Source organism: Vigna unguiculata, chromosome 7, assembly GCF_037176805.1.
Source record: "Vigna unguiculata cultivar grain cowpea cultivar isolate G323 ecotype 2 chromosome 7, ASM3717680v1, whole genome shotgun sequence".
In the NCBI taxonomy this organism is placed as follows: Eukaryota; Viridiplantae; Streptophyta; class Magnoliopsida; order Fabales; family Fabaceae; genus Vigna; species Vigna unguiculata.
In genome coordinates this window covers 35,453,201-35,478,228 of record NC_140798.1, presented here as the reverse complement: position 1 = coordinate 35,478,228, position 25,028 = coordinate 35,453,201, and the positions used below count along the sequence as shown (strand labels likewise).

Here is a 25,028-nt window from a genome sequence, read left to right as displayed (position 1 = left end):
GACGGAGCATAGTTGAAGCAAGGAGGGGTCACGGCCCCCAAACTTTTTCATTTTGTAATTTTTTTTAAAATTGTATGTGTTTAAAATTTGTTAAACTATTTATTTTTAATTTTTTTTAAATATATATATCTTTTTAAATTAGATAATAGTATATTGAAAAGTTAATAAAAATAAAATTAGGTATTTTTTTATTTATATCATATAGTATAACATTTAATGTTAATAAATTATAAAATATAAAATCAAATATAATAAAGAAAATAAATTGTTAAGATAATTTTTATTTTATATTCTAATTATCTTTTTAGCTTTTTACATGTTGTATTTATCTTTCACCCTTACCTGATTTCATTTTGTTATGTTACCAAGAAAAAAAAAAGTTAAATAAAAACTTATTATCTCTATCCTCCTTTTTTATATCTTCTCCTTCCATTCTTAAAAAAAAAAAAATCTTTGGTCTCACTTGATAGTGAAATACGGTTAATATTTAGCACTATCTTTCTATCTCATGACCCTTTTGTATATTTTTTTTATAGACAATTTTCAATTGTGACTTGTTTATCATAATTTTTTAGTAATTATGTCTCTCAATTATTGATTATATTATAATAAATTATTTTTTAGTCTTAAACTTGTTTTTGAAATAGGTGTATTAATGAAAAATAATAGAATGAATTTATTTTTTAAAATTGATAAAAAAAGAGTGAAGATCAAAACATGACATCATGATTACTCATTACATACGATGGACAATCGGTTAAATAATGTAGTTTGTTCTATAATAATAGCTATAATTAAGTATTATTCATTTTCATTGAATGGGTGATAATAATATTAAATATATAAATTTTAAATATATTATTTTGGTTTTTCATAAATTTTGATCAAGATCTGCCACAAATTATGTGTGATTGTTTTGAAGAGAAGAAATGAAAGGAGAAAATAAATAATTTTTTTTAATTAAAAATAATAATTTATATATAAAAAAATATAATTTGACACTTGTAAACTTTTTTGTCATCCGTCACTCTGACATATTTTCATGATTAATTTTACGGTATATAATCCAATGCTATCTGCTTTTAGTATAAGTTAACAAATTTAAATATATAATATACTAATAGATCAATACAAGTATTATTAGTGTTATAAAAATATCGATTAAAGATTTAAAATATTTTTTAAGGTTTAACAAAACAGTGATTAATAACTAGCATTTTCCTATTGGCTAGCATACAAGACAAAATTCAGATTTATTTACACAAAGCAAATACAAACTCCATTTTACAATTATTTATAAACCTCGTCATTAAAATGACACCATTTATATGACATCACTACCCTCACAATAGTTTAAAGTCGTTAGTTGTATTTGTTGTTTGACTTATTTTGCATTCACTTTATAATTATTACGAATTTGTCTTAATATAACTAAACTAATCTTTGTTACCAACTTTTCATGATTTTAAATTTTAGCATGATGCAATCTGTGTTGGTGGCAACATGGATAAAAATGTTTGTTAAAATCATATGTCAATGTAAAAACTGTAGAATTTTATTTTATTTAATCAACATGTTTTTATTACATTAATTAACATGACTGCATTATTAATATTGTCATAATACATGTAACATAAGTTAGAAACTATACTTTAGATATTAATGCTTAAAATACTCTAATATATTATTGAGATTTCGTAGGTATTTGCTTTGAAATTAATTCATTTGACAATAATAATATAATAATAAATAACAATTATTTTGATAAGTAACTACAAAAATAAATTTAAATAATAATTAAATTTAATGATAAAAAATAATTAATTATTGTAGTAATCGATTTATATGCTAATCTATAAAAGTCAATATATATATATATATATATATATATATATATATATATATATATATATATATATATATATATATATATATATTATTCCTCCACATTTTTAATTTCATTTATAATTTTATAAAAAATCAAATAATTTCAGTTATATAATGAGGTTTAATAAAAAAAATACAATATCTATAGATTCATTATTTTCTTAAAATTTATAAGTAAAATTATAAAATATGGGATGAAAATCATTCTTTTACTAAATATTAAATCAATTTGGCAGTCAAAAAATTTATCTACATATTCAATATTCAATGTATTTAATTATATTCCTTTGAAAAATTTTAATATTTTTTTTATATGTTCTTCAAAATTATTCACTCAATTTTGTTGTATTAATTGAAATATGATTAAAAGTAAAATAATCATTCATTTAAGTAATTTAAAAAATATATATATATAACGACATTATTGAATCAGTAATCAATGACCAAGGGCATTAATGTATGGGAAATTATATTCCTTATCAACTACTTTAGAGATGATTTAATTTAAAAGATGACATTGATATTTTGATCACTAAATTTTGACAACTATCTCTTACTATATGAAGTGGTATCTTCTAAATAATTTTAGAATATTGAGAATGAAAAAATGAAAAAATGAAAAGCTAGTTAAAAGATGTCACCTAATATTGTAAGAGAAAATTGTAAAAATGTAATAGTCAAAAAGATCATTTTGTTTTAAAAAATGAAATTAATTTTGTACTTTATGTTTTTGCTAGGATATTCATCCAATTGGGAGGAGGGAGGTAGATTTGGAAGGAGAAGAAAAGTTCTGGACTTTTGTTTGCGAGCGTGTAATTGAACAACTTTAACTGTTTTACTTATTTTTTGCAAACGAGAACACGGTGGTCTTAACATAAGGCGCACACACCAACAACAACAAAGTACAGTTACGAAATAGAATGATAAGCTTAAATATAACTTATTAAACCATTATCCGAAACTGCTGGAAGTCTCTCCAAATTTGTGGAGAAATGAGAAGCGCAGTCATAAACCGAGCAAAAGGTCTGCACGGAGGTGAGAACAAAGAAAGAGAAGGCCGCAATAGCTGTGAGGATTTTCCAAGAGGAATACACATATCTCACCATCTTCTGTAGCCACTGGCTTTCTTCATACTTCATTTTGACTTCCAAAATCATTTCTTCCAGTTCATCAGTTTTGGTAGGCCTAATGGATGTGCTCATCCCATTGAAAAGATCTGTCACCACTTTATCACTCAGCTCAGTCACAATGATATCGTTGTGCACCAACACCTTCACATCCTCAGGAGTGTCAATGATAGCTCTCATGATCTCAACGTACCTTGTGAAGATCAAGTAGGTGTCTCTAGTCAATGACTCGTACGCTACCAGATTTCTCATTATCACCTCAGAGTTCTCATCCAATTTGAGAACAGGTAAAAACAATACCTTCTTTCTCGCCTCGAATCTAATGTCTTGGAGGCTGTTCACGGGTTTGAAGTGAAACCCAGCATCATCCAGTTCAGTCACGGATTGGATTGTAACAGCGGGGCGTTTATCCTCCTCCCCAAATAAGCGCTGCCGAATTTTATTAACCCATTGCTTAGGTATCTGGATCCCCATCCAAATATTTTTACCTTCATCAGAGGCCATTGAATATTTCCTCGTGGTATCAGCCATCAGTCCCCGCGGCACGGGGAGTAAGGAAATAAAAAGTTTCCCAAATACTGTTAACACCGTTTTAAGAATACCATATACAATACGACATGGAATACGTAACACACTATAGACTATTTGACAGATGAAAAGAAGCAAATACCACAAAATTGAGCACAAAATTACGCCTACGATCACCAAAAATAAAAGTGTCTTAAAGCATATGGAACAGAATATTGAAGAGCATCGAATTGGCTCTGTCTTACTGCTTGTCATGTTGGGCATCTCAACTTTCACTTCCACTTCAGTCGTCACCTCAGCAGGTTCATGCTCCTCAGTCCTCGCTGTATCTGGCTCATTGCCGGGGTGAACCACAAGGGCAACCTCAGGCGCAACCTCAGGCGCAACCTCAGACTCAACCTCAGACTCAACCTCAGGGTAAACCTCAGGCTCAACCTCAGGGTGAACCTCAGGGTGAACCTGAGGGCTAGGTGGTGTGTTTTCACTCTCGAGGGGCATAGGTGCTACCAAATGGTACATGAGATCCAACAAATGGGTAACTTTTGTGTGTTGGGGGAGACTTTGGGGCGTGGCGAGTGGACAGTACATTTTACAGAAATGTAGCATTTTTGCACCCAAATGTGATTGAATTCCGTGTTGGGGGGTGGCTTGGTTGATTTGATGAAGAAGACGGGTGGGAATTTGGTTCTCGAGCATGAAAACATCCCTGATGACAGCTCCGATGGTCAACTCTACACCAAGAGCGTTGACGAGGGGCATGCCATGTTTTCCGGTCAAGAAGTAAGTGTGGTTGGGAGGTTGGGCATCAAGACTCCAGTTGATCAAAGCCAGAAGGAAGAAGCCATCCATGGTGATATCCTCGAGGAGCTGGTGTTTGTCGTCGTGGGCATAGGAGTTTAAGGTATCTTTGTGGTAGAAAGGTTGAACATCGGAGACCTGGATTTTGAAGTCGTCGTTCATGATCCTCATTGCTGCAGCTTTCTTGAGAACATCTGTCATGGTGAGGTCCAAACGGGGATGATGGTAGGGTCCTAGCCCCACAAATTGAGGGCTGAAAGCCTCTGGGTGGCCTCCTATCAAGGATTTCGGGACACGGCACACACACACATCTTTATCTTCTTTCCCCACAACCTTCTCCTCCTCCTTATGTATCACCACTATGCGGTATGTGGTGTTTTCTGCTTTCTCCGATCCACTCATGGTTTTGGTTTTGCAAATCTCTCATATTTCCTTCTTCAGCGTAAACATATATATATATATTAATGGAAAGGGTTTTAAGTTTAAGAGTTTGGTATCATAATCAATCACACCCCATCATTAATATTATACTATCATCGTCCTATCTACCCAACAATTTTAAAATCCAATATATTAAACGCAAGATTTCAACAACTTTTTTTAGATTTCCCCATGCAGCACTATATAATTTTCTTAACATTTTTTATCATTTTTTATTTTAGTGGGAAATCTTAATTTTCTCTTTTTCTTAAGGGTTACTGCACAGTAACTATTGTTTTAATAGAAAATAATTTAAAATATTTTTTTTATGGTAGAGATCTTGTCCCCTTTCTAATGCAAAATAAGAAATTTTCTATTTACAATTTTTGTTTTAGAGTTGTCTCAGGATAATCATTGTAAAGATCGAGTGGGAGGAAGTCTTAAATTTAATGTTTTTTTACTAAATGAAGGGAAAGTCTTTGGGTCTTTTTTTATAAGCCAAGTTCATAATTTTTTACTGTCTCATTAATCATGCGTTCATTATAAAACTCGGAGGTTAGGGGTCTTCGTCTTCTTTTAAAATGAAAAATATTTGTATAACATCTCAAATGGATAACAGTTAATAGCCAAATCATTTTTGTTTGACCTTTCATATTTCTGTTGAATTTCTTTTTAGTGTTCATGATCCATGAAATTTCTGTTGTGACATTTTTGTTTTGGGATTTTTGACCGTGTTTTTTTTCGTGGTTGTAGGATTTTGTGGATGATCCATCAAAGATTATAAAGTTTACGTGTTCACAAAAAGAAGATGGAGCAAAATCCAAGCAATAGAGCACCAAGAGAACTTTATTTATTTGTAAAATTCATTAGAATGATCGATTATTCTTAGTGATAATCGATTATCTTAGTTAAAACTGATTTTTGAGAAAAAACTCTATGATAATCGATTATCCACCGAATATTAGTACATCAATAGTCAAAAAGGCAAAACTTAAGCAGTAGAGCACCAAAAGAACTTTATTTATTTGCAAAACTCACTGGAATAATCGATTATTTTTATTGATAATCGATTATCTCAGTTAAAACTGATTTTTGAGAAAAACTTCTATGATAATCGATTATCACTGGTGATATTCGATTATCACAATGAGAAAGATGTTTTTTATAAAAGTTTCTGTGATAATCGATTATCACTTATGATAATCGTTTATCTATGACAATTGTTACTTAACTTTTCATATTTTTAACCTAATTTCTAAATAGACTTTTATAAATAAAGTGGTAGGCTTTCATTATCAAAATATAGAAGTTAGAGAAGTCTGAGTACTTGGGAACTTTCTGTGAGAAGGCTTTGAACAACTTAGTGTGAGTAGAGCGATAACTTTCATTAAGTGGCATCTTGGATGATTGAGTGTTACTGCTGTTGCTAGGAGAAGCTAGTCTCATTCGTGTGATTCAAAGAAGGTGTTCATTCCTTGTGTGATTCAAGAAGGTGTTTTCATCTCTTGTACATGATCCACCAAAGATTATAATGAAACAAATTAAAACTATGTTTTGGAGTATATTTATATGTATAGAGAATTTTGTTTGAATAGATGCTTTTGAGATTGTTATAATAAAAAATCTATAATGTAAAGTTTAGTCTTCGATAAAATTATTGTCATGATAATATTTTTTATCATCATATCATTTAGAGAGTCAAAATTATATTGCAGCCATTTGTTTTTCTTTTTGTATCTATTACTTGATGTTTAAGTTGAAACAATCCAATTGTCCCTAAATAATATATTTGTTTTTGTTAATAAAAAAATCCATGAGAAATTATATATTCAGTCAATCATAAAAGTAGAAACTAAAAATATATCTTTTATATAATTATAAAAATTAAATTATTATTATTATTTTTATATATATTTAGGTATTTAAAAATACGAAAATTGTTATTTCAGTACTCTAAAAAAATTCACCTAGCAGCTTATTTTAACAATATAATAATATGTAGTTTTTCCAGTTAAAAAATATATAATTAAAATATTAATATAATTATCATGGAAATTTTTATTAATTATTTTTAAATATCACTTTCCTTATAAATATATTATTTTATTTGTTTAAAATTTATTAAAGTTGACTGATACAAAATTAAGATTTGTTAAACCAAGCGACAAAACACATAGTTTTATAGTTTTTAACAAATGTCATTCAATGAAAAAAATGTGTGTTACATTATTAATATTTTAAATTTTAATCAGTTTACCTAACACCTTAAAGAATGGGTTCGGATATAGACGGATTTTCTTTTAAGACAAATGTCAACTCATAAGTAAAGATCAAGTTGTTGATTAACAATTTTTTTTCTCTAGTTATTTTTTAAAATAGACATATAAGCTTTTTGTGCGCGACTAATTCAATGATATTATTTTACTCGTAGATTCTTACAACCTTAGGAAAATATTAATTATTAAGTATTCTGACACATTTTCATGATTAATTTTATAGTATATAATCCGGTGCTATCGGTTTATAGTATACGTTAACAAATTTAAATATATAATATACTAATAGATGAATATAAGTATTATTAGTAATCAGTGTTATAAAACTATCGATTAAATATTTGAAATAATTTTTAAGATTTAAGAAAACAGTGATTAATAGCTAGCATTTTCCTATTGGGTAGCATACAAGACAAAATTCAGATTTATTTACACAAAGCAACTTCCCCAAATAAAAACTGCACTTTACAATTATTGTTAAACTCCTTCGTCATTTATATGACATCAGTACCCTCACAATAGTTTAAAGTCCTCAGTTGTTTTGACTTAGTTTGCATTCACTTTATAATTATATTACGAATTTGTCTTAATATTGATCTATGTTACCAACTTTTCAGGATTTTAAATTTTAGCATGATGCAATCTGTGTTGGTGGCAAGATGGATAAAAATGTTTGTTAAAATCATATTTCAACATAAAAACTAGAGAATTTTATTTTATTTAATCACCATGTTTTTATTACATTAATTAACATGACTACATTATTAATATTGTCATAATACATCTAACATAAGCTATTAACTATACTTTAGATATTAATGCTTAAAATACTCTAATATATTGTTCTGATTTCGTAGAGATTTGTTTTGAAATTAATTCATTTGACAATAATAAGGAAATGATATATCTCTGTATTATATCTTTTAATAAAAAATTCAGAATAAAGACTATGATATAATTTACACGTAATAGTAGTTTAAAAAACATAATTATAAATATGCTTGAATAAAAATTTAATTCATGTATCTTCATATATATATATATTCAGTCGTACGTATCTTTCTGAAAGGTTTCATTTTATTTCGGTAATCAAAAACCTAAAACCTAAAAAGAATAGTTAGGATAAATGAGTAATTAATTGTTTCTAAAACATAACAGGAGTAAATAAAGTAAAATAAAATGTTCTTACAAATTAAAATTAAATTATAAACAAATTAAAGGTAAGGATTTAAAAAAATTTTAAAAGAATTTGTACAAGTTAATTCGTACATAAATTATAATATTTTTAGAGAAAATCATTTAAAGGTTTTTTCACAGAATTCCTTTTCAGAAATATTACCTAAACAAACTTAAAATAAATAACTAAAACAGATTAGAAAAAAAAAAGTTAAATATACTGTGTGTGATGTAAAAATAAATGTAGCAGCATCATAGTATTATTATCATTGAGAGGGCTATATCACCGTACCTCAATGTACTTTTATCTAAAGAATATCTTAATATTTAGTTAAATCTGAACAGTATGTTTTGTATGTATTTGTATCAGTATATTACAAGTATTTTTTAATTATATTTAATATTTAGTAATGAAAATAAATTTTATAAAATTAATTAATTTTAATTATTATATTTTAATTAATATTTTAATTAAAATATAATAATTAAGGTAAAAAATAATTAAAAATTTATAAACATATTGACTGTATATGTATATTAATTTGAATTATTATTATTTTTTATAATGGTTAGGTATAATTTAAAGTTTTAAATTTGAAATAGATTAAAAAAACAAAAAAAAATTATTAAAATAAATAATTTAATTTTTTAAATTGATTCAATAATAAAAATAACATATAAAATCATATATAATAATATCTGTAATAAATGATAATTTTAAATATTTTATGTTAACTTATATTATAAACTTCATACATGTTTATAACGTTCAAAAACTTATATTTCATTCAATAAACAACTTTGGATTTAGATTTTAGAAAACAAAAATAAGTAATCATTAAATATAATAATAATTATATTGGATAACTGTTATCATGTATACATCTTTCAAATATTTATTTGTATTTCGAGTTGTATGAGTTACATTTCCATTTTTATCAAAGATAAATATTTCTAATTATTTCTTTGTTTTCACTCCATAAGCAATGTTTTATTGTTGACAGTTGTGAAAGATAAAGGTAATTAACCTTAGATCTTATATATTGTCGTAAAAGCAAAGACATGAAAATATTGAAAATTGTCTTAGATCACATATATTGTCACAATAAAACATAGAAATATCAAAAATTGTCTTCTTTCAAATTTAAAAGAATTTCAGAATTACAAGAAAGCAAATTCATTTTTGAAATAAATAAATTTGGCATTATCATTTTTTTTCTGTGACGACAATAACAAAAATAACCTTTACCAAAATCATTAACTTTTAATCTTATATCGTGCATAAATAAAATTAATTTTATAAAATTATATTTCAAATTTAGTATAAATATTTTACTTTTATAAAATTGAGTGATAACAAATTATTAATTTTATATTAGAAATACATTTAAGTTATTTGCATAATTTCTCAATAACATACACTTTATAATATAATTATTTTGGTTAAATATGTTTTTATCCCTTAAATTTCAGTAAATCTTGGAATTCCTCTATTCTGAAACTTTGGACCAATTTAGTCTTTCATCATTCGAAATACGTAATTTAATCCTTTTAATTAAATTTTGTTAAGTTTATTTGACATTTCAAATGCATTTTATAATAGTATTTGACTTAACATTAAAACAAAAATGTGTTAAATAGTATAAACAATTCAAATACAATCCTAAAATGTGTACAAAACATCAAATGAACCCAATAAATTTTGATTAAAAGGACTAAATCCACGTATTTTGAAGGATGAAATACTAAATTGGTCCAAAATTTTGAAATAGACTAATTCCAAAATTAACTGAAAGTTAAACGACTAAATACATATTTAACCATAATTATTTTAAATAAAAAGTAATAATTGTGTCCAACTAAATAAATAAATCAGATAAATGTTCATAATCTCGCTAGTTTTGAGAATAATTAATAAAATATTTTATTTCAACTCAAACACAAATAAATTTTTACAAAATATATATATATATATATATATATATATATATATATATTATAAAATAAAATATTAAAACCAATTTTAAAAATTTTAATGACAATTATTTCAAGATTATAATAAATCAATGTTATAATATTTTTATGATATTAAATTCTATGAGAACCGGTTAACTAAGGAAAAAGAAAATAGTGACAATCAAAATTATCACTAAATAACATATTGAACTAATGTAAAAATTAAAATTTTTAATAATAATTACGAAAGAAGTAACATACTAAATTTTTATATAAAGAAATAATTAATTTTTTAAAAATAAAAAAATAATCTTTTATTTATTTATATTAATAAATATTATTATTTATCATTGTAAAGTCTAAATATAAAATAACCGGTCACCGTTGAATTCTGTTTGGTGACGTGAATTTAAAAATAATGTTATAACAGAACCCAACATCTAGTTTTTTTGAAATCTGGAAAGTAACTAATATAAAAAATAAATTTTTAAATTTTTTGGTAAATTGAAAAAGTTATTAAATGAAATAAATTTTATTTTTTTATAAAAGTATCATTTTCCCTGGTATAAATTCATGGATGAGGTGAGAAGTAGTTGTCTAAACACCATATTTAGGTTTTTTTTTTTTTGTATTTCAAGATTTGTTTAAAGTTAAATTTATAAAAATAGTCCAGTTGAATTTTGTTTTTAAATAAGAACAAGTAATCAGATGAATGATGACATTATAAATGAAATCGTCTTTTATTATGTTCTGCCGATTTGTTTTTATTTTTATTTTTAAAACAAATTCGTTTTCGAGGAGGTGGATTTCTATTCATATAAAAAATGAAGTCCTCCTCTTACATAATCACTTCATTCTTCATTCTTATGACAATACGTGCTATTTTCTGGAGCATCATTTTGAATTAGTGACATCTTTTACGAGTTTCCACTATCTGTTGTCCATATTTTTTTTATTTTGCATTTATTTGGTCACCAAGTGTCTCATTTTCTTTTAATCCAGAATTTGCTACATTTAAACCCAAGTCATCAAAAGAGTAGTCATACTCATCTATATATTCATATCGTAAAATCATAGTAGCAGATTTTGATGTATATTTCTCGTCATTATTATCCAGAATACTGCGATTAGGTAAATTAGTTCTGAATTTTCTTATTATAAAAGATAATAAAAAGTGAAGTCACCAGATAAGAGAACAATTTCACTTTTTACATGAAAAAAAAAAAACAACCTCTTCAATAATGATTTTGTTTTTTAAAAAAAAGAAAGAGTAATGTTGTCTTCCACCGTAGCTACCTGTCTCTATTTAAAAAAAAAAATCAACCAACCTATTTTTACAAATTTAAATTGAAAAAATCCTAAAATAAAAAAAAAAAAAAAAACTTCGACTTTAACTATTTTATTTTTTCCAATGAGAACAGGGTAGTCTTAAGTACATAAGGCACGCATTCACAAACAACGAAGTACAATTACGAAATAGAATGATAAGCTTAAATATAACTTATTAAACCATTATCCGAAACTGCTGGAAGTTTACCCAGATTTGAGGAGAAATGAGAAGCGCAGTCATAAACAGAGCAAAAGGTTTGCACGGTGGTGAAAACAAAGAAAGAAAAAGCCGCAATAGCTGTGAGGATTTTCCAAGAGGAATACACATATATCACCATCTTCTGTAACCACCGGCTTTCTTCATACTTCATTTTGACTTCCATAATCACTTCATCCAGTTTACGAGTATTGGTAGGCCTAATGGATGTGCTCATCCCATTGAAAATATCTGCCACCACTTTATACTTCAGTCCAGTCACAATGATTTCGTTCTCCACCAACAGCTTCACATCCTTGGGAGTGTCAATGATAGCTCTCATAATCTCAACGTACCTTGTGAAGATCAAGTTGGTGGGTCTAGTCAATAACTCGTACGCCACCAGATTTCTCATTATCACCTCTGAGTTCTCATCCAATTTGAGAACAGGCAAAAACAATTCCTTCTTTCTCGCCTCGAATCTAATGTCTTCGATTCTCTCCGCGGGTTTGAAGCGAAACCCAGCATCATCCAGTTCAGTCACGGATTGGATTGTAACAGCGTGGCATTTTTTCTCGTTCCTAAATAAGTTCGGCCGAAATTTATCAACCCATTCCTTAGGTAATAAGTGTAAAAATTTGCCCCAAGTTGAAAGCTCGTCATACATTTTTGAATATTGTGCCTCCATGAAAATACGCCCTAGTGGCAGTGGGAGTGATGCCATATCATCAAGCACGGGGAGAAAGGAAGAGAAAAGTGTCTAAAGCACTATTGACACCGTTTTAAGAATGGCATATAGAATACGATATATAAAACGTAACACAACAGAAACTATTCGCCAGATGAAAAGAAGCAAATACCACAAAATTGCGCACAAAATTAGGCCTATGACCATAAAAAAGGTAAGTAACTTAAAACATATGGAACCGATTGAAGAGCATCCCTTTCTCTCTGTCTCACTGCTTCTCATGTCCGGCTGCTCAACTATCAATGCAACTGACTCAGGTGACTTGTGAGTCGTCACTTCAACAGGTTCAGGCTTCTCAGCCGTCGCTGTATCTGGCTTAGGGTCGGGGTCAGCCTCAAGGTCAACCTCAACCTCAGGGTCAACCTCAAGGTCAACCTCAGGGTCAACCTCAGGGCTAGGTGGTGTGTATGCAGTCTGGAAGGACATAGGTACTACTACCAAATGGTACATGAGATCCAACAAATGGGTATGCTTTTCTGGCTTTTTGGAGAGTATTTGGGACTTGGCGAATGGACAGTACTTTTTACAGAAACGTAACATTTTTGGACCCAAATGTGATTGAATTCCGTGTAGGGTTGTGGCTTGGTTGATTTGATGAAGAAGATGGGTGGGGATTTGGTTCTCGAGCATGAAAACATCCCTGATGACAGCACCGATGGTCAACTCTACACCAAAATCGTTTACGAGGGGCATGCTGTGTTTTCCCGTCAAGAAGTAAGTGTAGTGCAGATGTTCCGCAAGACTCCAGTTGAGTAAAGCCAGCAGGAATAAGCCATCGATGATGATATCCTCGAGGAGCTTGTCTTTCTTGTGGGCATAGGACTTTAAGGTATCTCTGTGGTAGAAAGGTTCAACATTGGAGACGCGGATTTTGAAGCCCTGGTTCATGATCCTCCTTGCTGCAGCTAACTTGAGTTCATCTGTGATGGTGAGCTCAAGACGGGGATGATGGTAGGGTCCAAGCCCCACAAACTGAGGGCTGAAAGCTTCTGGGTGGTCGCTTATCAAGGATTTCGGGACACGGCACACACACACTTCTTCTTTTTTATTCCCCTCAACTTTATTCTCCACATTTATCACCACTTCCACGCTGTCTGTAGTGTTTTCTGCTTTCTCCGACACCCACATGGTTTAGGTTTTCAAAATCTCTGATATTTCCTTCTTCAGCTTAAACATATATACATATATACAAATGGAAAGGATTTTTAGTTTAAGAATTTGGTATCATAATCACGCCCCATCAATTGTTTATTATTATACTATCATCGTCCTATCTATCCAACAATTTTAAAATCCAATATATTTAAGCCAAGATTTCAACAACTTTTTATTTAATTTTTTATTTTAGAGGGAAATCTTGATTTTCTCTTCTTCTTTTTTGTAAGGGTTACAGTGAGTATTGTTTTAATAGAAAATAATTTAAAATAATTTTTTTATTGAATTTTTTAGAATTTTTGTCAACAATTATTTTTTTATGTTCGAGATCTTGTCCTCTCTCTAACGCAAAATAAGAAATTTTATATTTAATTTTTGTTTGACATCCAGTACTCAATCATCGTAAAGATATAGTGGGAGGAAGTCTTAAATTTAATGTTTTTTACTAAATCAACAGAAAGTCTTTGGTCTTTCTTTATAAGGCAAGTTCATCATTTTTTTACTGCCTCGTTAATCACGCGTTCACTTTGTATGAGTTATAAAACTCCGAGATTAGGTGTCTTGGTCTTCTTTTAAAATGAAAAATGTGTCTATAACATCTCAAATGGATAACAATTGGTAGCCAAATCATTTTTTCTTTTACTTTTCACATTTGTGTTGAAATTTTTTAGTGCTCATGATTTATGAGAAACTGTTATATAGGAAACTCGATGGCCTTCACAAGACAAAGGAACTCCCCCAAATACAAACTCCTTCGTCATTTATATGACATCAATACCCTCATAATAGTTTAAAGTCCTTAGTTGTATTCATTGTTTGACTTATTTTGCATTCACTTTATAATTACGAATTTGTCTTAATATAAACAAAATAATCTTTGTTACCAACTTTTCCGGATTTTATATTTTAGCATGATGCAATTTGCGTTTGTGGCAACATGGATAAAAGTGTTTGTTAAAATCGCATGCCAATATAGAGACTATAGAATTTTATTTTGTTCAATTTTTTTATTAAAATGTTTTTTATTATTCAAAACATTTTATAATTTTAGTTTAAAGAATAATTTTACAGATTTTAGTTTTAATTATTTAGTTTTTTTATAATGTGAACTATATAATGATCTTACTTATGTTATCTTAAAATGAAAATATCCACATCAACAAAATGAAATAACAATTTAAACAGCGTGTTTTTATTACATTAATTAACTTGACTACATCACTGCTTACTAATATTATCATTATACGTCTAACATAAGCTATAAATTAAACTTAAGAAATTAATGCTTAAAATACTCTAATATATATGGTAGGAATTTTTTGCTTTGAAAAATAATTTGACAATAATGGCCCAGCTTGCAAGGGACTTGTGGGACCGTGGGATCGTAGCCTTCCCTAAAATTTTGAAATATTTTTATTTTATAGATAATATATTATAAATTAATGAGAATTAAAATAAATATTTTTTTACTTTTTTATAAAACATGTAATAAATAATAAAATCTAAAATCAAATATAATAAAGAATAAAAAAAATTGTTTTTATTTTTTTTATCATTTCTTTTGAAATTCTTATAAATTATTCCCATGTTCCATTCTCACTTATTTTCTTTTGTTTTTGAAGAAAAAAATTCATTATTTTTGCTTTCATTTTTTATCTGTTTTTATTCATTCTTGAAGAAAATAAGGTAACTATATTTTTCTTACTTGATATTAAAATATTATTTTAATAATTTATCTTGTGAGCCTCTTATATATTAATTTTTTATTTTATGAATATAGAAAATAAAATATTCTACCGTGTGCTTTTTTATTATAGCTGGTTTGATTATCATTTAATTTCTCTTTTAGTAAAGAACATTCTACTTGATTGATTCTTTGATGCCTCTTAATTTAACTCCTCTTTTTTGTTTTTACATGTACAACAAAATGATCATTTTCTGTAATAAAGATTATTAAAATAAGATTGTGGAACAAAATAGAAAACAATTTTTTTGTCCACAATATAGTTATTTACCTTGAATAAAAAATAGTTGAAAATTTTAGTATGATTCAATTTAAATGAGTGATTTTTTGTATAATTATTGTTATATTAAATTATTTATTTATTTTCTTTGTATTATAATTAAATATATAAATTTTAAATATATTATTTTTACTCCAAAAATATTAATCATGATGTTTATGCATACCATCGTTTCTTTTTAATAAAATTTCGGAGTAAATATTTCTTTCTAATAAATTTTCGAAATAAATATTATGATATAATTTACACATAATAGTAATTTTAAAAACATAATAATGAATATGATTAAATAAAAATTTAATTCATGTAACTTAATGTTTTTGTATGTTTTCTTCCGTTGTAAGCTTCTATATCTAAAAGGTTTCATTTTGTTCCAGTAATCAAAACCTATAGGTTAAATTCACTGCGTGTGGCGTAAAACTAAATCTGGCAGCATCGTGTACTATTATCCATTGTGATCGTTAATAGAAAAATAAGTTTTTGAAAAAAATTAAATTAACAAACTTGACAAATTTTTTATAAAACAAAATTAAAAAAATATTATTTTTTATTTAATTATTATTATTTTATATATATATATATATATATATATATATATATATATATATATATATATATATATATATATATATCGGTTACATAATATACTTTTATGTATGTTATGCAACGGTTATATATATAAAATAAAATAATAGATAAATAAATTAATAATAATAAAAGAATTATAATAACAATTGTATATAATTATTAATAATATATATGTAAATTATAATAAAATATTTTGTAATTATAAATATTTTAAATATTATGAAAAAAATATTGGAGATAGTAAAAATTGTAAAATCATTTTTTATTTTTGTAAATTTTCGTATTTTGAAAAATGAAAATAATATCACAAATCTATCTCTATATATTTTTTTAAATCATTGAAAGAAAACACGAAATGCGTTAATAATCCATCCGGACACATTAATGGATTTGTAAAATATATATAGGTTACATAATATACTTTTATGTATGTTATGTAACGGTTATATATATAAAATAAAATAATAGATAAATAAATTAATAATAATAAAAAAATTATAATAATAATTGTATATAATTATTAATAATATATATATATGTAAATTATAATTTAAGAATAATATATTTTGTAATTATAAATATTTTAAATATTATGAAAAAAAATATTGAAGATAGTTAAAACTGTAAAATCATTTGTTGTTTTTGTAAATCTTTGTATTTTGGAAAATGAAAATTTATATAATATCACAAATCTATCTCTATATACTTTTTTAAATCATTGACAGAAAACACAAAATGCATTAATAATCCATTCGTACACATTAAGGACATGTTTGTTTGAAGAAGTAAAATTGTTTAAGTAAATTTGGGAGTGGGAATTGTTTTTCAAACGTGTTCCATTTCAGTGACTTGAAGGGATATGAGAGCGCAAATTTGAGGGATTGATAAATTATTTCATCCACGATGAAAGGAGAGATAAGTGAGTATTAGGAGAGTTTTTACCAAATTGTCCTTGCGTTTTGTATCTTCCCAAACAATGTGCAAGATTCCTGAGCAGATTCTTCCTCCATTCTTTGACGAAGCTCAATTTAAAATGGTGCAAGCAAGCTATGACTGATGCTTGTTTGGTTATTTGTGAATGTGAAGCTTGTTTGTGAATGTCAAACTCATCCACGTGAGAGGTGAGTTATGGTGTGTGATTGTTGAGTGCAGAGGGGGAAGAAGATGAGGTGGTTTGGGGTGTGGTGGTGGTCATGAGAGGTGTTGTGGTGGTCGTGAGAGGTGTTGCAGGGTTGTGTTTGGGGATGGCACTGGGATGGCACCGGTGTTCGGTGTCGTGTTAAAGCTGGGATGGCACCGATGTTGTGTTGTGTTGTATAAGATAGACTGGTGCCTTGTTTTCAAAGGAGCGACACTGGTTACCACACCAGTGTCAGGATTTTATATATATATATATATATATATATATATATATATATATATATATATATATATATAATTCAGTTGCGTTTTGTGCAGGTGGAGGTGGAGGAGTTGGTTGAAGTCGTCGGAGCTGGCGGCTGCCGGAGGAGCTGTGTGTCTGCAGCACTGGTGAAGCTGGACGACCAGACCTGGTGCTTTGTTCGCCAGAGTAAGTACATTTTTTACGTTTTTTGGTTTGTCTATAGGGGAGGCACATGGTCTGTTTCTTCTGAAAATGGCGAGTGGTCTTTTAGATGCGAGAAGAATGTGCATGAAGAACTGGGATGGGGTTCTGCTGGGTTCTCTATTCATTATATAGCAGCACAAGCTGTTAGGTCACTACAGATTGTAGAAGATGCAAATGAAGCAACAATTCTTTTCTAATGGAAATGTTGAAATCGCATTGTTTGTGTCATTGTTATCAAATTAATTTCTTAAACAAAAAACTAACAAAAACTTAACATTTTCTTGTACTATTTTTTTACATTAATCAAAATTCATTTTTTTTTAATTTCAAAAAAAATAATTTATTTTTTATGACTAAAAATAACTAATTTAGAAATTATTTCAAGAACATCAATTCAAAAATTCATCTCTTTTTACACAAGGGTATTATGGTAACTTCATAAATATATCTATTTTAACAATTAATTTTATTTATCACATCAATCAAATCTTTCTCTAACTTTCATAACAATTATCTCAAAATCTACTCACTTTCCCTCTAAATCCACTCATAAAAAACACAAATATCTATCGACTCAAATCTACATAGATTCATCTTCAAACTCTCTCCATATCCATCATTACAAAGAAACACACCCTAATGGATTTGTAAAATATGTTCAAAGAAACACCCGACAAGCTTTAAAGTATTAATTTTTTTCTGAAATAAAAGAACAAACAAAACAAACCTAATCAATTATAATTAATTTTAGTTATTTATAGAAAATTGAATATAGAATGTGTGTATAGCTTCTGATATAATTTACTCGTTTAGTCAATGCTATATAATTAATAATCACTCATTCATCTTTAACATTATATCCATGGGTAGGTAACTGTGGTCCCCCATGGACCACTCATGTATGGTAGAATTTACTCACTGAATTAACATATTAAAAATTAAAAAAATATAAGAGTAAAATAAATTTATAATAATGTTGTTGAATCGTAGAAAAATCTAAACATATGTGGGACCCGGGTTCCAAATTCTAAATTACCCGCTAAAATTGGTTCCACGTTATGAATATTTGTCTCCCAACATTTAAACTTCACACTCGTGCCCTGACACCACTGGACATTTCATATCAGTTGTCAGACTGCCTTGCACAGGCTTCGGAGCCATAGGACCACTACCATTTATTATAATAAAATAAACATCACAATCAATGTAGGAATTAAAGTGTTACTTTTCAAATTTTAAGTAAAAAATTAAGAAAAAAATAAGTAAAAACGTGTAAATAAGTGCTAGAAAAATTGGTAATACATATTATTCAAGAACCATGAAGCAACACACACTTAAGAAGAGCTTATGAAATAGTGATTTCTACCATAATCCAAATGACGAGGAAATTGACCAAGTCTGGAGGAACCAGAGCAGTTGAGAACGGTGCAATAAGTTTGCAGAGCCGTAAAAGCCAGAAACAAGAGACCTCCAATGGCTGCTAAGAATGACCCAGATGTATACTTGGACACAACCCTTTTATGCTTCTCTTTACTGTCGAACATGGCGTTAACTTTGTAAATCACTTTATCCAAATTCGGAGTCTTCGTAGCCCTAATCGGTTTGTTCATGCTATTGAAAATCTCCGCCATCGCTTCATTCCTCAACTCGCTCTGAATGATTTCGCTGTCAACCAAAATCTTCACATCCTCACCAGTGTCTATAATCGCTCTCATCAACTCAACGTACCTCGTGAAAACCAAAGGGGTATTGGATTTTATCAGCGTCTCGTAAGCCACAAGGTTTCTGATTATCACTTCTGAGTTCACATCCAATCTGATGCAAGGCAAGTAAAACACGCACTTCTGTTCATCGAAATCAATGGACGAGATGCCACTTTCAGCCGGTCGGAACAAAATCCCAGCTTCGTGGAGTTCTTTCACAGATGGAATCATCACAACACGTGGAACACCTGAATCTGATGATTCAATCGTTGCCGTGATAACTTCAAGACGTTCAACCGCTTGCGTCAAAGGTTTCAAGAACGGATGGTTAACTTTACCTTCCAACTTGGTTAGGGCAGCGTGTAACCAACGAAGCGCAGGGTTTAAGCGTTTCCCCAATGCCACTAACACGCCCCATAGAGGGCGTAATGCCCTTAGAACCACACTGAATAAAAAACCTAACACCCGTTGAATCACATGGAATATAGAAGTTATCAACCATAAGAACAGCTTCAGAACGAGCGTAATCATAAACCAGATAACAATGCATGTAGCCACCAGAACTAGCAGTATTCTGTGGCATACGGAAAAACATGTCACTCTATTATCCTCGGACTTGGTCTCGGTCTCAGCCGGAACTTCAACCTGACCCTGAGCCGGATGCTCGGCCGGAACCTGCGGCTCGTTCTCAGGTTGATCCTCAGCCTCAACCTTAGAGTCCGGCTGGGATACAGGTTCGGACTCGTGGTTAGGAACAACTAAATGGTACATGAGGTCCAACAAATGATTATACCCTTCTAGTGCAACACGATCAGGGAGCACTTTTAAGTTGACAAATGGGCATTCTTTTTTACAGAAATTTTGCAAGTTTGAAGCGAGGGCGAGACTCATAGAATCTGAATGAATTTCGTTGTTGTTGACTCCACTGATCTGCTTGAAAACATAAAAGGGAATTTGGGTCTCGAGCTTGAAAACCTCTCTGATAAGAGCGTTGACGTTGAGCTCTTGACCGGCGGCGTTAAAGAGCGGCATCCCGAGTTTTCCGGTCAAGAAGTAAGAGAAACCCGATTCACGGTTTTCACCGTTGAGAAGCGTGACGAAAGCCAGGACGAACAAGCCATCGACGGTGAGAACGTAGGAGAGGGTGGGGACATTATACGTGGATGCGACATCGGGGTGGAAGAAGGTTTGAATGTGTGTGTCAAAGTTTGAGATGCGGTTTTGGAAAAGGTCGATGCTGTTTCTGGGGAGGAAGTGGCGGAGGACCCTTCTGGCTGCGGCCAACTTGTGTTGATCGGTGAAGACGAGGCCTTCTCGGAAGTGATGGTAAGGGCCAAGCCCTACAAACTGAGGGATGTAATCTTCCCTCATGGTGGCGGTGAGGGATTCCGGCACTTCGCAGATGCAAACTGGGTGAGAATCTTTCAAATCGAGTTCGGTGGCGGAAAGCGCCACCAGCGTTTCACAGATGTCCACCACCCACTGTCCATCGGTGTATTTTGTTGAGTTCGTTCTGCTCATCGCCATGCCTTTGCTTTCTTCTCTCTCCATGTGCGCTTCTTTCAGCTCTCCTTCCACACATTGTTGTTATATCTTCAAATTTTAAATACACTTTTTTTTTTAAATATATTTTTTGGTTATTATCTTTTCATTTTCATAAAAATTAGTATCGGTTTCTCTTCAAAAATTTTAAGTTAATTTACTCTTTTATTTTAAAATGTATGAATTTAATTTTTTAATTACATGTTATAAATTTATTTAATGTTTGTAAAAAAAACTTATTGTTTATACCATTCACATTTTTACTTTCATGTTTTAATTGAAATGTTATTTTAAAATAAGTTCGAAATATTAAATAAATTTAATAAAATATTATTAAAATAATTAATTTTATATGTTTTTAAAATGAAAATATACTATAACTCATATTTTTTAATTTTATCTTTTTACTCATTAATGTAATTTAATGTATTATTATTTTTTTTATTTTTTCTATAAAATAATTAATAACTCACGTTAAATTATGTTAAGAATTAAAAAATAGAAATCAAGTGATATTATAATTTTTTTTATAAAATTAAAAAATTAAATTGGCTAAAATTTTAAAAATAATTAATATAATTTTTTAATTTAAAATTTAAGGATTAAAAAACATATTTAATTTTTTTTACCTTTAACATTTTCGTTTAATGAATGAAAAATAACTGGTTATTAAAATTGCGAGATTAATGTAGTCATGTCACATTTTGTTTTCACAGTTAAATTTATTTTTAAATTCTCCATTTAAACCTGGCTCAACACTATTTATATCGTAGACCTCTGTACTTGATGTGATCATAATTATGACCTTCATTATTGGTCCATCTCAAAGCTGGTAAAGCAGTTGGAAGTGGGATCTCCAAAACTAAATTTATATTTTTTTTTAAATCAGAAATTAAACTTTATTTATATTTTTTTTAAAATCAGAAATTAAACTTTATTGGAATTATCGAATTAATGTACGGATGTCAATTTGACTTTATCAGCATATGTCCTTTAAACTTCACTCCAGAGATCATGAAAAAGTGATAAACAACTTTGCAGAATCGCAGTACGGACATTGTTGAGTTACTGTACAAAATTTTAGTTTTACGAGAGGTGGGTTAAGAACGAAATTTTAAACTACTCAAATTCATAAAATTTAAAAGGTGATAAAATTATTACAAAATAGTTTATTATATATTTATATATCACAACCCATAACTTATTGTTTTACTTTATAAATGTTGAAACTGTTTTTTACAAGATGGAGATACTAATTAATAAGTTATCGAATGTTTTAAAACATGTTGAATTATTCCCCTTTGTGTATATAAATGACTCTGGTAGTGGAAATTTAATTAAATTAAAGTGTTATGCTTCTCAGCTGTGTGTAGGTTCTAGGTGTGGTACATAGTAGAATGAAACTTAAATATTATTCCAATTTCACACTTATCCTCTAATGTAAGGCCATCGTGCCTCGTTACTCGCCAGCCCTTTACATAGTTGCTGGAAGGTCCTATGGAGGTTATTTTTTCAGATTTTGTTAAGGAAATATATTATAGATTTGATTCAATTTTACAAAACTTACTTATAAAGTGATTATTGTTTTCATTCATATATTATGAAATTTACCTATATTTAGTTGATATGTAATTTTTAACACATTTTTATTATGTCGAACTATATACATTTCGAGTAAAACGACATTAATAAATAGTCCGATAGTGGATAAAATAATAGACTCAACATACAATAATTTTTGTTAGAATAAATTTTAATAGATAACTTTGATATCATTTTAAGAAGTGGACTTTAAGTCTAACTCAACCCTACAAAAATGTTTTGTAAGATAAGATTTGAATCCACTTATATACTATGAAATTTTTTTTTATCTCTAATCGATGTGAGATCTTCAACAAATTTGGTGCAGTTTAAAACACAAAATAAGAAAATGAAAAAATTTTAAATTTACTATAAGTTTGAAGGTAAGTCATACACTAGGCAAGTTACATTAATTAAAGAGTACAATGATATTTTGACTACTAAATTTTGACATTTTTTTTACAATATGAGATGTCATCTTCTAAGTGGTTTTGGAATATTGAGAATTAGAAAATGAAAAAATAAAAAATCACTTAGAAGATGACACCTAAGATGGTAAAAATCGTGTCCCACGCAGACAACTTCCAATTTATATTTCTGAAAATTAGAAGTCATCTTCCAAAAACATGAATTTCATGTAAAGTGTGAACTAAACTCGTGGGAGAAACAAACGACTTCATTTTTTTAGGTTAAATTATGTCTTTGATCCCCATTTTTGTAACAAATATCGATTTTGTCCCTCTATTTTATTTATCTCAATTTAATCCTTATTTTGGGAAAATTTGATGCAATAAGTCTTTTTCATTAACGGTGTGATAACAGCGTTAAATAACAGTGTCATGTATCATTGTTACTGTCATGTCATTTTTTCATTCTCAATTCGATCCTCATATTTTTTTACTTGTCTCAATTTAGTTCTAACTTTTATAAAAATTGAACAATTTTATCTCTCTACAAATTAAAATCAAATTTAATTTTTATATAATTTTTAATTTCCTAGACTATGCTAACGATTGCCTTGGAAAAAAAAAACAAACGTATAAACTTTATTCTTCATCCGTTAAAAAAGTAACGTGTAAAATGTGGAAAGCAAGCGCAATGGGTCAAGTTTAATTCACTAGGAAGGAACAATTGACTTTTTGTGAAGGTATATGTAATTTGTGGCCATAATGCAAAGCTATAGTTGAGTTAATAATGTCTAAAGCAAATGTGTGAACCTCGTTTATTCTGCACTTGGACCAACTTCTTCAATTGAACTTTAAAAGCCACATAAAAAATTATTAAAAGCAAATATATATTTTATTTGCTGAAAATATGTAACTAATTTTGGCAGATGTAGCTGAGAGAACTGGATGGTCTAATGGAGTAAAATATATTGATGTTAACACTGTCCCATCATTTTTTTCTGTATTATTCTTGTTCTACACGTTTACAAGTGGCTATTGATGTTGAAATTTGTGAAAGAGACGCCGAAGGAAATTTGTGAAGCGTAATTTAACTTCTTTTTTTCAATTTAAATTTAAAAATAATATCTATTTTAAATTTATAATTGATTTAATTATGTTTTGAGTCGTGATAAATTTAGAATCATTCTATAGAGTTTCTAATAAAAAAAATTTATCTATTGAGTTCTTAAAAATTTAAAAATTTTCAATTAAGTGCCTATAACTAGGTGTGGTGGTTAACTTTGTGATATAATAATCACTGTTACTTCCTATAAATGTCATCACATAATATGTGACATCTTTTCTATGTGAGACTCCATTTTTTTGTGTTAAAGAGTTGGGCCAACTTTGGTACACTCAAACTTCGTATTTTTCCGTCCTTTTCGATTTAGTTGCGTTGGTTCTGTCTAGGATTCATCCTTATAACCCTATTCTCATTCTTAGTGTGCATCTTTTCAATTCATTAGTTTGTTCCTAGAGTTGTGGTGTTGTTCCTGTTAGAACAATTGTTCCTGTTAGAACTCTTCTTCCATAGTTTACTCTCAGTTTTGAAGTAAAGGATGCTAGAGTTTTCGCGTTTTTGAAATATATTGCTTGTATTTGCTTTTGTTTCATGTTTATAGATTACTTGGACGATGCTTGTGTTGGTGTGAAAATGAACTACTTGTGTTTTGATTTGGGATTTTGTTTCTGCATGCACGAGTGCAAGTGGGGATCCGCTTTGCTTGCCTAAGCTAGTGGTTTTTCGCCCAAAAGAGATGCTCTCACCTAAGTGAGAATAGCATAAACTCGTCATTGTTCTCTATCTCGAATTGTCGCCTGAGCGAGATGGACTAGTTTGAGCGAGAAGTTGTGGTGCACATTGTTTGCGATTTCACCCAGGCAAGAGTTCCTGGCTTGAGCGAGAGACTCTTATCGCTTGAGCAGAGTTGTTTGAATGCTTGTATGCTCCCATTATTGA

General features: G+C 29.0%; 4 protein-coding genes across 4 annotated transcripts; all 4 read right to left on the bottom strand.

Moving 5' to 3' along the window:
* Nucleotides 1-2,703: 2,703 nt before the first annotated feature.
* Nucleotides 2,704-4,810, bottom strand: LOC146884834 (uncharacterized). Its single transcript, XM_085675817.1, has one exon. The coding sequence runs from the start codon at nt 4,740-4,742 to the stop codon at nt 2,817-2,819; it is 1,926 nt and encodes a 641-aa protein (XP_085531943.1). The 5' UTR covers nt 4,743-4,810; the 3' UTR covers nt 2,704-2,816.
* A 6,762-nt stretch (nt 4,811-11,572) lies between these two features.
* LOC146884832 (putative UPF0481 protein At3g02645) lies at nt 11,573-13,569 on the bottom strand. Its single transcript, XM_085675396.1, has one exon. The coding sequence runs from the start codon at nt 13,567-13,569 to the stop codon at nt 12,454-12,456; it is 1,116 nt and encodes a 371-aa protein (XP_085531522.1). The 3' UTR covers nt 11,573-12,453.
* On the bottom strand, nt 11,659-12,417 carry LOC146884833 (putative UPF0481 protein At3g02645). Its single transcript, XM_085676047.1, has one exon. It carries the CDS (start codon nt 12,415-12,417, stop codon nt 11,659-11,661), a length of 759 nt encoding a protein of 252 aa, XP_085532173.1.
* Nucleotides 13,570-19,073: 5,504 nt separating the features above from the next.
* On the bottom strand, nt 19,074-21,090 carry LOC146884831 (putative UPF0481 protein At3g02645). The gene has a single exon (XM_085675705.1). The coding sequence runs from the start codon at nt 21,048-21,050 to the stop codon at nt 19,131-19,133; it is 1,920 nt and encodes a 639-aa protein (XP_085531831.1). The 5' UTR covers nt 21,051-21,090; the 3' UTR covers nt 19,074-19,130.
* Nucleotides 21,091-25,028: the final 3,938 nt, after the last annotated feature.